Source organism: Equus asinus, chromosome 19 (genome assembly GCF_041296235.1).
Source record: "Equus asinus isolate D_3611 breed Donkey chromosome 19, EquAss-T2T_v2, whole genome shotgun sequence".
Taxonomy (NCBI): Eukaryota; Metazoa; Chordata; class Mammalia; order Perissodactyla; family Equidae; genus Equus; species Equus asinus.
This window is the reverse complement of record NC_091808.1, coordinates 10,319,969-10,335,064: the sequence shown is the minus strand read 5'-3', so window position 1 is coordinate 10,335,064 and position 15,096 is coordinate 10,319,969. Positions and strand designations below refer to the sequence as shown.

The window sequence follows — 15,096 nt, the reverse complement described above, 5'->3', positions numbered from 1 at the left end:
TGATGTTTCAGACAATAACCATCTATGAACCATCGGAGGAAAGAATCTGAGTCCCGGTTTTTGTCTGAAAACTCCTCATCGATACCTTCTGATAAGATCAAGATGTTTGCCAATAACAAGTTTCTCCCATGTTTGGGCCAATGGAACACTTGAATTTCCCCATCCCCTTGAGATTAGGTGAAGCCATGTGTATTGGTTTTCTATTATTGCATAAGAAATCACTCCCCAAAACTTAGTGGCTTAGAACAGCAATAATCCTTTATTATCTCACAGTTTCTATGGGTCAGGAATTCAGACAGGACACAGCCCTGTGACGTCTGGGGGCTCGGCTGGAAGACTTTAGTCCTACAGGGCTGGAATCATCCAAGGGCTTGATTGAGGCTGGAGGATGCACTCACTGGTGGCAAGTTCGTGCTGGTGAATTAGTTCCTCTCCACATCAACTTCACCACACATGCACCTCTCAAAGGTCTGCTTGAGTGTCCTAGTGACATGGTGGCTAGCCTTCACCAGAGTGAGCTATCCAAGTGAGAAACAGAGAGTTCACCAGGTGAAGGCATCCTTTTTATGACCTAGAGCTATGGTCTGAATATTCGTGTCCCTCCTAAAATTCATATGTTGAAATCCTAATGACTCATGTGACGATATTAGTAGGGGGGGGCCCATGGGAGGTGGGTAAGCCATAAGGGTGGAGCCCTCGTGAGTGGAATTGGTGCCTTATAAAAGAGGCTCCAGAGAGATCCCTGGCCCCTTCCACCACATGAGGATACAGAGAAGACCATGAATGAAAAGTGAGACACATAACTTCTGGAGGAAATCCTCTAAGAGCTGGTGCGTGATTTTCCACATTCTTGTCCTCTGCCAATATTGAGGAGGCCTGTGTTCACCAGGAGGAGTAAGGCATAGTCATTGCGTGGGGGACGGCTGCCCTGGAAAGTAGCCCTGACCTCCAGGGGACTTTGCATGAGTGAGAAATGAAGCTTTGTCATTTTAAGCCACTGAGATTTTGGAGTTGTTTGTTAATGCAGCATAACCCGGCCTATCCTGATGAATATTCTCCAGCATCCAAATTTACAAAATGGATGCTTCAAAGACAGTCCCAGAGACCAGAGTATATAATTTTCAAAGACAAAATCATCCTATATGCAACAACATGAGTGGACCTTGAGGGTATTACACCAAGCAAAATAAGTCAGACAGAGAAAGACAAATGCCTTATGACGTCACCATTTGTGGAAGATAAACAAACAAACATATAGATAAGGAGAACAGATTGGTGGTTACCAGAGGGGAAGGAGGTAAGGGGTAAAGGAGGACATATGTATGTATGGTGATGGATGGAAACTAGACTTTTAGTGGTGAACATGATGAAGTCTTACAGAAGCTGAAACATAATAACGTACACCTGAAATTCACACAGTTATAAACCAATGTGATCTCAATAAAATAATTTTTAAAAAAAGAAAAAAGAAAAGAAAGATATACTGCATTACCAGTGTTCACAATGGCGTAGAGCAGGGGTTGGCAAACTGGTGGCCCAAAGACCAAATCTAGCCCACCGTGTGTTTTTGTATAGCCTGTGAATACGAATGGGTTTTATATTTTTTAATAGTTGAAAGAAATCAAAAGAATAATAATATTTCATGACATACGAAAATTACATGAAATTCAAATTTCTGTGTCCATGAACAAAGATTTTTTGGAACACACCCACATCCGTTCATTTAGTACTGTCTGTGGCTGCTTCTGCGTTACAGCAGCAGAGTTGAGAAGGTGCAAGAAAGAGCACATGGCCTGCAAAGCCTCAATTATTTCCTATCAGGCCCTTTGCAGAAAAAGTTTGCCAACCCTGGTCTAGAAGACAATAGTCTCGCAAAACATAAAATTTGATGACTTTGAATTGAAATGTGATTCAGAAAAATAGGATTCTGAATAAATTTAAGGAACACGCTAACCAACGAATTTTCTTTGCATATATAGTTTCATGGGCCCATAGGTGATATAGGATAAAAAATCTGTCTAAATAAATTTAATAGATCTTTTTATTTGCAAATTTCTTCCCCTTCTTGATAATCTATGGTGTTTTAGACTCAATAAAATATGGTAGCATGAAAGATAAAAAGTGAAAGAACAATTCTCTGGAAAAGCCTTTGAAAGGCTAATGATGATTAGCAGGCTTTCTGAGCCAGTAGGTCTTTCTTGCACTTACCTCACCCCAGGAATTTGGCAGAATAAACATAACACTGTGGCTGGGACTTCTTACAGAGGCTTAGATGTCAACTGAGAGCATCAGGATCGAGGAATCTTAAATCCAGTGCGTTCTCTGGATTTATTGATAAATTTAGCGGCATTAAGACAACACAAATTTATTATCTCACAGTTCTATAGGTCAGAAGTGTGGATTCCTTGACTGGTTTCTCCGTTCTGGGTCCCCCAAGGTCAAAATCAAGGTGTTAGTTGGCTGGGTTCCTATTGGGATGCTCAAGAAGAATCCACTGCAAGTTCATTCAGGTTGTTGGCAGAATCCTGTTCCTTGAGGTTATAGGTCTGAGGTCCCCATTTCTTTGCTGGTGTCAGCTGAGACTGCCCTTGGCTCCTACAGGCCTCACTCTGATCATGGAACAGGAGACCCTAACTCTCAAAGCCAGTAAAAGCACTTGGAATCCTTCTCATGATTGAAATCTTTACTTTTCCCTTCTGCCGCAGCTGGAGAAACTTCTCTGCTTTTAAGGGTCCGTGTGATCAGATTAGGCCCTCTTGGATAATCCAGGATCCTCCCATATTTTAAAGTCTGTAACCTTAACTGCATCTGCAAAGTCCCCTTTGTCATATAACATAACATAATCACAGGTTCTGGGGGCTAGGGAGTGGATATCTTTGGGAAAATCATCTTGCTGACCAGTCTCAAATATTTCTTCCCATGTTTCTTCTAGAAGCTTTATCATTTTAGTGGTTACAAGTAGAGCTATGATCCATTTAAAATTAATTTTTGCATATGGCATGAGATTATGGTTGAGGTTCCTTTTTCATTTTTTCGCATATGGATATCCAATTGTTTGGGAACCATTTGTTGAACAAGTTAGGTTTCCCCGTAATGAAAACTACATCCAGGGACACGAAGAACAAGAGGCAGCTGCTCTCTGGAATTCCACCCTCGCCGCTTCCCTCAGACCCACGTCACCTACATGTCCCCCAGCATATAGCCTCCCCTTCCTTGGGCACTGTTCTCTTTGGGGATCCCCCTGCCCGACCTTAACTGGGGTCATGGATGCTGGCCAGCACAACGGAAGCTGGTCACCTGTGCTGTGCCCAGGCCGAAGTGTGAAGCATGATGGGACCTCAGCTTCCTGGGAAACCGACAGGTAGAGAGGTGAGGGAGGACCTGGGACAATGCAGACCAAGGGCAGGTAAACTCTCACTTATCTCAGGCAACGACAGTGACTTAGCTTTACTGAGCCGCCAGTGTATGCCAGGCATTTTGCATAGGTGGTTGGATCAAATGACACTTCTTCTTTCCTTCAGAGAAATTAGGATGATGAATGTTGGATTGGGCACCCTCCATGCCCTGTCAGTGAAAGAAAACTCCACGTACTTCAGAGCTGAAGGCAGGTGTTCTCTTAGCAGAATAAAGCCCAAGCCAGGCCTTGTAGTTCACAAGAACTGACTCCGTGAAATGGACCATGTTAAATACTAGCTAAACAGAAATTAGGTGGAAGGACTTTGCCAGCTAAATAGAACTATGAATCTTTCCTGGGGATCAGAAGCAAGTGTCGGAAGGACATTGATTCTTCAGGGTAAAGAGTGTTTTGATTTTAGGTCAGAAGCTGAAGCCTAGAGCAGACTCCTCCCTCCTCTGGGTACAGTGGTTCCTTCTCCTACACCCCAGCCTCACCCCTCGAACAGCCTGGATGTTGGGAACTTGATCCTTTGAAGCTCTAAGAGGGAAAGAGTGGTTACACCAACGGCACACCTCCAGCCCCCTCCTCCACTTCCTGTCTCACCTTCTCACCTGGACCCTTAGATGGTGGATGTCGCCAGGGTTTCTGCCTCCGTAACTCCTTGGGGCCTGTGGCCCTCAGCTCAGGCCCCTCCTGTCTTCACTTTTTGCTTCCACTTGCAGCCATTGCAGGAAGTCGTTTCACCCTGGGACCTGTCAGCAGTCTGAATTCCTTGCTTTTTACAACTGCCGGTAGCCCAAATATAACAGGGATGCCTGGCAGCCACCTCAGGGAGATTTCACACTCAAATGTAATGCCAGCCCAACCTCCAAAAAAAGCTTCCGAATGGATCTCAAGGAATCATCTTAAGTCTCTCAAGGTTGAGCCACAGCAAAGCATCTTAAGCTGGTGGGAGTGCAAACTGGTGCAGCCACTATGGAAAACAGTATGGAGCTTCCTCAGAAAATTAAGAAGAGAACCACCATACAATCCAGCTGTTCCACTGCTGGGTATTTATCCAAAGAACTTGAAAACACAAATGCATGAAGATACCTGCACCCCTATGTTCATTGCAGCATTATTCACAATAGCCAAGACTTGGAAGCAACCTTGGTGCCCATCAAGGGATGAACGGATAAAGAAGATGTGGTATTTGTACACCATGGAATACTACTCAGCCATAAGAAATGATGAGATCCAGCCATTTGTGACAACATGGATGGACCTTGAGGGTATCATGCTAAGTGAAATAAGTCAGATGGAGAAAGTCAAATACCCTATGATCTCACTCAAAAGGAGAAGATAAAAACAACGACAAACAAACACATAGCAACAGAGATTGGATTGGTGGTTACCAGAGGGGAAGGGGAAGGAAAAAAAGGAAAGGGGTGTTTAGGCTCACATGTATGTGGGGATGGATTGTAATTAGTCTTTGGGTGGTGAACATGCTGTAATCTACACAGAATTCGAAATATATTACAATGTACACCTGAAAGATACATAATGTTATCATCCACTGTTACCGCAACAAAGAAAAAATACTCTAACCAAATAGAATGAAAATGTTCTATATTATTTTTTTTTTAAAAAAGATCATCTCCACCAGCCATCTCTCTGTAAGTCCTGTTGACAGCTGCCCCATAACGACCTTTTTCTCTCTCATATGCTTACCCCCCAACCCAGCTTTCTCTGCTGCTTTTTCTCTTAGTCATCCCTTCCCCCTTAGTTTCAACTCTTTTCTCTTCCCAGATTAGTTTTTTCTTCTACAAATAGCTTTTTTCTTTTCTTATCATTGTTTCTGAAAACCCGCTCTGTGTAAATAAACTAAAAAACATTAAAGTTAAACAAACAAACAAAACAACCCCAAAATTAACCAAACCACAAACACAGACCATCTTACCCAACAGGGCTGGGGCAGCTCTCGCTATTAAGTTGCAGACACTACTGCTGCCAGCACTGTGGATGCATTTAGTTAAATTTGTTCCTTCGTCAAAAGATAAAAGACCTGTCTTACCTTAGGGCAATGGATGGCAAATTTAATTGTAGGAAAAACTTCAACCTAGAACACTTGTTGAACTTGTTAAAAACACCACTTCCTTGGCATCTATCCTAGAGATCCTCATCCTGGGTCAGGAACCCTGCAATCTGCATTTTAACAAGCTCCCTGGTGATTCTGAAGCGGTGGTCCATGGACCGTTTCAATGAGAAGCAGGCAGATGTACAGCCATCTCAGGGGACCCCTCTCTAAACACTGGTTGGTCAAATTTGCTTTACTGGGACCAAAGACCCCTCTAGTGGCACAGCTTCCTCACTCATCCTCTGCTTTGGCTTCCTGGAGAGCAGGTCAAGTGGGGCGTTCTTGCAAATAGGAGGGTCTGTAATCCAGGTCCAAGTAAATGAAAGATTCCAGAATCCAGGTCTGAGTGATCACGGCCCAGATACAGAAATAGCCAAATCTGTCCTGTGGGCTCTGTCTGGGAAACTTTAGGCTGTTTTGGCACTTTAGGTGCCTAGGGGTGGCCTGCTTCCCTCTGCCATACTCACTGCCCCATGTTAGGACCAATCTTCCACCTTACTTCTTAGGAGGATGGGCCTCTCACATTGGGCTACTCAGACCCCCAGGATATGAATGTACTGGAGCGTCTCTGGTTTTTCCTGCTGGTCAGTACTAACATGTGCCCGTTAACCTCAAGCCCACCTTGCACTGGCTTCCTCATTCACTTGAGGGAAGAAAGACCAGGCTTTCGTGCCTCCCAGGGTACTTTTAGGGCCCATGAGTCAGCTCAGGACCTAGTCATGGGGCCAGCTGTGCCAGTCTCCCTTGTACGGGCCTTGACAGCCCCGAGTCTGAAGGCTAGATCTCTGCCTGTGGGGCTGTGGAGCCTGGAGAAGCACTGCTGTGCCTGAAGACTAGAAACCTCACTGTTACCCTTGTGAAATAAGGACCTTTCTGCCTCATCTCACCCCCTAGGATGCTACAGCATTCAGTGTTCATTCCACATCGAACAGACCCTGCCTCAGAGAGTGTGACAGCTAAGTTCTGGTGTCAGCTGATATTCTGGACCTGCAGCCACCCCTTCCTGCTAATATTCAGGCCTCCTGTTCAGGTCTAGGTCAATGTCCTCACCACTGAATTCTTGCTTGAGGCCTCCATGTCTTCTGGCAAATTGGCTTCTGTGTCACATCTGGACTCAACCTCTATATAAGCAATCAGATGCCAATGGCTATTCATGGGCCAATGCATGCTAGCTCTGGTCTTGTCCAATAGGGGCACCCGTTGGCATGCTGCCTGAGGAGGCCTGTGCTGGGGGGACCTTCACTGAGTGGTATTCCCTTGTCTAGGTGGTTCTAGAGATGCAAATGGCCCCCTTGAGACCAGGGGGAAAGTGACTAAGACAATGGCTTCTTGGATTTCATTGTTTCAAGTGTTACTTCACAGGGGTATGGCTGTTAAAATGAATAGGGTCTGCACTTTTCTTTTGGACAGCTGTGAATCCTGAAGCCCACACACCCAGTTCCAGGAGGAGAGGAATTCCATGGGATGGAGTGGAAGCATCTTTAGGAGAAAAGAGAAGCAGTCAGGTTCATCAGGGCTCAGAGAAGGGAAGAAGAGAGGCCAAGACGCCCAGCAGGACTGACCAGGCAAGCTGGAGGCAGACTCCACAGCCACCTGAGGGACGCAAGCTTGTTCTGCAGGGTTCTGCCAGATCTCTGAGAAAGGTACTCACTCCATATTCTGATTGTCAGTTAAGTCTGCCTCTCCTGAGGGTAGGTGTACTTGACCAGGAGACACGCTTTCCCAGCTCCTAAGAATGAATTTTCCAATGTTCAATTTCTGGTATCACCTGGAAGGGGGAATATATTTTTATATATAATTCCTCCACCCACTCTGATACGAAGCTTTTCTTTGTTCCATTTTTGCAGCATTAGCCCTGCCCAGCTTCAGGGAACCATTTTAGACTCATTTATAACCTTCCGTGTCGTAACGTGGGTGGAGCCAGTCCTGAGTTGACCTGGGCTCTCAGCAGCCCTGGCCAGTGGTGGGAGGGGGAAGGATTGGGCCTGAGTTGACCAGGAACAGAGAAACAGCCTGGGTGCAGACTTGAAGGGGTCCCTGGGAGAGGCAATTGGCGTTGTCTCAGGGGTGTCACTGACACAGATTTATTAAGAGTTCTTAATGCCTAAGGAGGTGGGTGCTGAAGGTGGGTGGGCCCAGCCAGCAGGAGACCAAAAGGAGGGTAGGCCTGAGTCTGTAGCACAGAAGGACTGGGAGAAAATAAGGACCAGCTGAGCTAAGCAGAAGGAACCAGACTCTTGCTCTTGTGGATAGAAACAATTTGAAAACTAGGCAAGCAGGGCAGCAAAAAAAAGGGAGGCAAAGGGAGAGAAGGTTCCGGGGATCGGGGTCTTGTTGTCATGGCAACCGAACTGATAGTGGTTGAAACTTTCAACTTGAAAGAAATAAATGACTCTAGTGGGTTTTTTTTCCCTTTCAGTAATAGAGTAACCCAGAGCCACGATAAGAGAGAGAGAGAGAAACCTGATTCAGTTTACAAGTGCCAGAATGAAAGAGTGGGTCACAAAGGGATGCAAGATCGTTTAAAACACAGCAATCCTGCTCACTGGGAAACCAATGCGGAAGGGGATCTTTCATCATAATGTATTGAGATTACGCTAGGAAGAGAGACCTTCGGTGCTCCCTTCAGAAGGATTTGGAAATCCGAAGCCTAGAACAATGGAATTATCATCTCTAGGACCCACCATTCCCTCCCAAAATGGCACCAGGAGTAGCAGTGTCTATGGCCATATTTATCATCTTGTATTTCACTACATGCTTATCTTAAGTGCTCAAACTGCCTCCACCCTTTTCTGGATCACGGTGAAGTCAGTCCATTTCACAGCTCACACTATTGTCGAGACACTGGGAAATAGAAATGAAGGAGACCTCTGTGCATTTTCTGTTTGTTAGTCTGTGACGCTAGGTACCTAATTGGAAACTCCAACACCCTCTTCTAATTCCTCACTGGGAAGCTGGGAGATCCTGTTGAACAGTTTCTGCCTCGCTATGGAGGAGAGGACGGGGGCTGAGATGGTGTCACTTACTCCTTGTCTTAGCTCATGTTGCCATACCAGAATCCCACAGACTGGGTGGCTTAAACACCAGGCATTTATTTCTCACAGTTCTGGAGTTTGGAAGTCCCAGATCAAGGTGGCAGCGGAGTCAGTTCCCGGTGAGCACGCTTACCTGGCTTGCAGGCAGTCTCCTTCTTGACGCTTCCTCACACGGCCTTTCCTCTGCGTGTGTGGAGAGCGAGATCTCTGATGTCTCATCCTCTTCTTATAAGGACACTAATCCTACCTGATTAAAGCCTTATTCTTGTGTCCAGACTTAACCTTCGTTACTCCTTATATGCCCCATTTCCAACTACAGTCACACATGGGGGTTAGGGCTTCAACAAAAGATTTTGGGCCGGGACATAGTTTAGTCCATAACACTCCTCCACTGGCACCAAATAAGAATGAAAAATCAGAAGCACAGATCAGGACAACTTAGTAAGTGGCAATGACTTTCTGCTTTTGTCTTGAGAAAAGTATTGTGATAAGAAAAGTTTATATCCTTCGAGGCTTGGTTAATAGATGGCAATTAGCATTATTAAAATGCTAAAACATCTTTAAGTTTCAAGTATTGACCAGAGAATTGCAATTGTATCCAGTTAACAAAGTTAATTCTTATCCTAATGACCTAAGAGGAGGAGTGCTTTCCAGAACTTTTTTTCTGTTTTGAAGTGATAAATACGGAGGACAGAGAATGGACAGCTAGCATGTGGATAACAGATGTTCTTGAAAGTGGGCCCAGAACAAATGAATCAGAAAGATTTAATGCAGCTGAAAAAAGAGCCAGGGAGGTGTATCGAAAGGGCAAGATCAATGATAAGATACTACATTGAATCCTACCCTGTCAAAAAAAATAATAAGTCTATAGAGATAAAGGGGGAAATCCTATATGTGTCCACATGCTAACAAAGAAACAGAATTCTGGTTAAACTCAGACTTCAGAGTTGTAGAATAAAATGCCCATGACAGCGGGACAAAGTCTAAATCAATTTTGAAGGTGAGAAGGTGGATAAAAGATATATGGTAGCACAATATGTTGTTAATTTATGAAAACAACAGAAGACACTCTGAGCTACACAAGACTCAGAAAACATACCATTTATGTACTCTTCTTTTAAAATTACTTAAAGATACAGTCCAGTTGACTGAAAGATGCAGCAAAAAAAAAAAAAAATATGGAGAAGTCACGGCAAAAAAAGTTCAGTGGGAAACTCAAACAGTGAAAACAGAAATACATTAATATGATTCGCATGAATATGGATTATCATATAACACAAATTTTCCATTTTTGCTTTTCAATTATGTTACATGATATTTGACCAAATAATCTGTATAATATAAAAATAACAAAATAATGCCTTATATAATTGAATAAAATTAAAATAACTAATATAGACTAAAAGATAAAAAATTTAATAATAATAATGAATATCCATATTATGAAGTAGTGAATAGATAGGATTTAGGGAGATGAGGGATATAAAAGTGACAAGCCTTTTGACTTAAATATGTTGCACATTAAAAATATTTTGTTTTTGGCTCTGACATTCAAAACCAAGTTAAAAGTAAATTTGGAGAACTCTCAGATAAATGTTAGAAGAATTAAAACCCGTTACAATGCCTTCCAGAATAGAAGGTGAAAACAAGGAAAATATAGACAAAAATAAGATGAAAGTTTTCAAAAGAGAAAGAATAAAATAATACGACAGAAATTAGACGAACCATAAACAACAAATGCAATGGATGACTTCTTAGAAAAACATAAAAGTGGAACTGATTCAAAAAGCAATAGAATATCTAAATAGTCTAATCACTATTGATTGGACAGTGCAACAGCTACAGATCAATCAACGTGATACACCACATTAACAAAATGAAGAATAAAAATCTCATGATCATCTCAATAGATTCAGAGAAAGCATTCAACAAGATACAGTATGCATTTATAACAAAAACTCTGAATAAAATGGGTATAGAAGGAAAGTACCCCAAAATAGTAAAGGCCATATATGACAAACCCACAGCTAATATCATACTCAATGGAGAAAAACTGAAAGCTGTCTCTTTAAGAATAGGAACCAGGAGCCAGCCCTGATGGTCTAGTGGTTAAAGTTCAGCATGCTCCACTTAAGCGGCCTACGTTCAGTTCCCTGGTGCAGAACCATACCACTCGTCTGCCAGTAGCCATGCTGTGGTGGCAGCTCACACAGAAGAACTAGAAGGACTTACAACTAGAATATACAACTATGTACTGGGGCTTTCAGGGGGAAAAAAAAAAAAAGGAAGGTTTGCAATAGACGTTAGCTCAGAGTGAATTTTTCCCAGCAAAAAAAAAAAAAAGAGAAGAACAGGAACAAGACAAGGGTTCTTACTTTCACCACCCTTATTTAACATAGGATTGGAAATCCTAGCCAGAGCAATCAGGCAAGAAAAAGGAATAAAAGGGATCCAAATTGGAAAGGAAGAAGTAAAACTGTGATTATTTGCAGATGACATGATTTTATATATAGAAAACCCTAAAGAATCCACCAAAAAACTTTTGGAAATAATAAATGAATACAGTAAAGTTGCAGGATACAAAATCAACATACAAAAGTCAGTTGCCTTTCTACACACTAACAACAAAGAAGCAGCAAGAGAAATGAAGAATACAATTCCATTTATAATTGCAACAAAAAGAAGAAAATACCTAGGAATAAACTTAACCAAAGAGGTGAAAGACCTGTATACTAAAAACTATAAAACATTCTTGGAAGAAATAGAAGAAAACACAAAGAAATTGGAAAGATAGTCCATGCTCTTGGAATGGAAGAATTAACATAGTTAAAATATTCATACTTCCTAAAGCAATCTACAGGTTCAATGCAATCCCTATCAAAGTTCCCATGACATTTTTCACAGAAATAGAAAGAAGAATCCTAAAATTTATCTGGAATGAGAAAAGACCCCAAATAGCCAAAAGAATCCTGAGAAAAAAGAACAAGGCTGTAGGTATCACACTCCCTGATTTCAGAACGTACTACAAAGCTATAGTAACTAAAACAACAGCACAAAAACAGACACACAGATCAATGGAACAGAACTGAGAGCCCAGAAATAAAATCACACATCTATGGACAGCTAATTTTCGACAAGGGAGCCAAGAACATACAGTTGAGAAAGGAAAGTCTCTTCAATAAGTAGTGTTGGGAAAACTGGACAGCCAAAGGCAAAAGAATGAAAGTAGACCATTATCTTACATCATACACAAAAATTAACTCAAAATGGATTAAAGACTTGAATGTAAGACCTGAAATCATAAAACTTCTAGAAGAAAATGTAGGCAGTATGCTCTTCAACACCAGTCGTAGCAGCATATTTTCAATCACCATGTCTGACCAGGCAAGGGAAACATCAGAAAAAATAAACAAATGAGACTACATCAAAGTAAAAAGCTTCTGCATGGCAAAGGAAACTATTAACAAAGTGAAAAGACAACCTAACAATTGGGAAGAGATATTTGCAAAACACATGTCCGATAAAGGGTTAATATCCAAAATATATAAAGAACTCATATATATCTCAACAACAAAAAACTACCAACCCATCTGAAAAATGGGCAAAAGATTTGAACAGACATTTTTCCAGAGAAGATACACAGATGGCCAACAGGCCCATGAAAAGATGTTCAACATCACTAATTATTAGGGAAATGCAAATCAAAACTACAATGAGATATCACCTCATGCCCATCAGAATGGCTATAATTAACAAGACAAGAGATAACCACTGTTGGAGTGGATGTGGAGAAAAGGGAACTCGCACACACTGCTGAGGGGAATATAAATTGGTGCAGCCACTATGGAAAACAGTATGGAGATTCCTCAAAAAATTAAGGATAGTGCTACCATATGATCCAGCTATTCCACTGCTGGGTATTTATCCAAAGAATGTGAAAACATGAATGTGTAAAGATATATGCACCCTCGTGTTCATTGCAGCATTATTCACAATAGCCAAGACTTGGAAAGAACCTAAATGCCCATCAAGGGATGAGAGATGTGGTATGTATACACAATGGAATACTACTTAGCAATAAAAAAGGATGAGATCTTGCCGTTTGTGACAATATGGATGGACCTTGAGGGTATTACGCTAACTGAAATAAGTGAAAGGGTAAAAGTCAAATACTGTGTGATCTCTCTCACAAGAAGAAGATAAAAGCAACAACAACAACAAACTAACACATAGATACAAAGATTAGATTGAAGGCTACCAGAGGGGAAGTGGGGAGGGAGAAGGGCAAAAGAGGCAACAGGGCACATGTGTATGGTGATTGGTGATGGATGGTAACTGGTCTTCAGGTGGTGAACATGATGTAGTCTACACTGAAACTGAAATAAGATGATGTATACCTGAAACTTACATAATCTTATAAACCAATGTGACCTCAATTAAAAAAAAAGCAATAGAATGTCTAAATAGTCTAATCACCATGAAAAAAGAGAGAATATGGTCAATATTACCTCCCCAAAGAACTCTAGGGCATATAATTTTATGAGCTAGTTAATTTAAAACACTATAAACTATTACAGGATATATAAAAAGGTGGAAATTTCTGTGTTATTTACCAAGCTAGAATAGCCCTAAATCTGACTACGGCAGTATACTGAAACTTACAAACCAACCTCATTTATAAATACTAATGCAAAATTCTGAAAAATACTCTCTGCAATGGTATATTAAATATACAACAGAAACAAAAATAAATTCCATGCAAATTTAGAATTCAATTTATTATATTTTTCATAGTGGCATGAGTATAGAAATTCTGAAACTATTGTTGTAGTTTAGAGTTGAGCAAATGAGTTAATACACTGTGAGAGAAAAGAGACATAAATATTGACTGGAGGAAGACAAGGAAGAAGCTTGTGTCGGATGGGAATTAGAGGTATACAATATTTCTATATCATAGGTATATGACCCTTATAGAGGAATGTGCTTTGTTCTGGGATTGGGAGAATTGCTAACTTGTGCCTACCTGGATCTCAGAATTGCTGTGGACTAGTGATTGCTATGTTCTTCCCATTTCCCCCTGTTTGAATGCAAGTGTCTACAGTATTTATTCAGTCCCTATGTCATCACTGAACGTTGAGAGTGAGGGAAACATAACTTGTCTTTCAGTTCACAAATCTCTGGTTCTAGAGGAGGTGCCCCTGAGAAGCTGCACCCAATGAACCACACCCAAGGAACCATATCTGATCTGAACCTGATTTAGATGATGAGGTCCTGGACTTTGCTCCAATGGTGCAATGAGCAAGGCTTCTTGGGTGGGAGGTGAGTGTCCTTTGCATGTGGGAAGGATATGAATTGTTGTGGCCAGCGGGTGGACTATGGTAGGGTATTTCTGAAGATGGTGGCAACATGTCTTCCAAAGCTCCTTTGAAATACGACTTGGCCACTCATCCCATCAAGAGGTACAGTCTATTTTCCTTCCTTTTGAATCTGGTCCTTGGACCAACAGTATGGGGCAGAAGTGATAGGGCGTAAGCATGAATGGGCTTACTCAGCACCATGTGGAGCTCAGATAAGGCATCCTCACTGAGCACTGCCTGAATTCCTGACCCAAGGAATAGTGAGCAATAAAATGCTCATTCTTTTAAGTCACTAAATATTGGGGTCATTAGTTACACAGCAATAAATAGCTAATGCACTATCAAAGAGAGCTGGGATCATTTCAAAACAACTCAGGAGCACACTTGAAGAGACAATCACTGAAGGTGGGCAATTCAAGCAGCAATAAAGACATTAACTGAAATGGTGTGGAGAACATTAAATATATTTAAATCCATGAGTTCAAGACACTTTAGAGAAAAACAATACCTCCCTGGTCACCTTTAGAGGCTATTAGGGAACAAACTCATTATTTTGAACACTGTTAAATAAAGAAGCCAGCATTTATCCTGCCTTTCCTATACAAATTGTATTTCAAGGTAACCAAATATTGTTGGTTACCTTGCCCATCTTCCTCTATTTTGTACATGGAATGGCACTACAGCATGGCTTGATGAGCAGTGTGTAGGTCGGTGTCCAGGATCTGAACCCGCAAACCCTGGGCTGCTGAAGCAGAGCATGTGAACTTAACCTCTATGCCACTGTGCTGGCCCTGAGGTATAATTTTTTATATTAAAAAGGAACAATAAAAGGAAGTAGAAGGTGTGATGGTGATACGAAGGGCCTGGGTTTGAGTCAAGAGGGCAGCCAATAACATCCCTAACTCACTGGATGGCCAGGGTCACACCATCTGGATCCTGAAGTTGAGGTGCCTCCGTCCTTCCAGAACAGGGTCAACCATTCTGGAAACCATTCTCATTTATGAAAAATAAGCACATCTTTGAGATCCTTTTCAAATTCTGCCTCTAAATCCAGTCCTACCTGACCAAAGCTGGAAGCCTGAAAGAGAAAAAAGCAAATAAAGAGAGGTCTAAGGACAAAGGATTAGGACCATCAAATCACTGGTAACTTTTAGAATCCCCACCCTTCCCTCCCCGAATGCCGTGTTTCCC

At 41.8% G+C, this 15,096-nt stretch overlaps 1 protein-coding gene and 1 long non-coding RNA gene across 2 annotated transcripts in view; both read right to left on the bottom strand.

The window, feature by feature from the left end:
* Positions 1–237: 237 nt before the first annotated feature.
* On the bottom strand, positions 238–7,592 carry LOC139041042 (uncharacterized). Its single transcript, XR_011495519.1, has 4 exons — positions 7,165–7,592; positions 4,009–4,370; positions 1,493–1,576; positions 238–518 (listed from the first exon to the last, which is right to left on the bottom strand). It is a non-coding gene; the product is annotated as an uncharacterized lncRNA (long non-coding RNA).
* A 5,711-nt stretch (positions 7,593–13,303) lies between these two features.
* Positions 13,304–15,096, bottom strand: part of SP110 (SP110 nuclear body protein) — a 43,611-nt gene continuing 41,818 nt past the window's right edge. Inside the window, exon 21 of the mRNA XM_070489448.1 lies at positions 13,304–14,983. Coding sequence (XP_070345549.1) covers positions 14,900–14,983 — 84 coding nt within the window. The 3' untranslated portion in view covers positions 13,304–14,899. The remainder of the gene's footprint in view (positions 14,984–15,096) is intronic.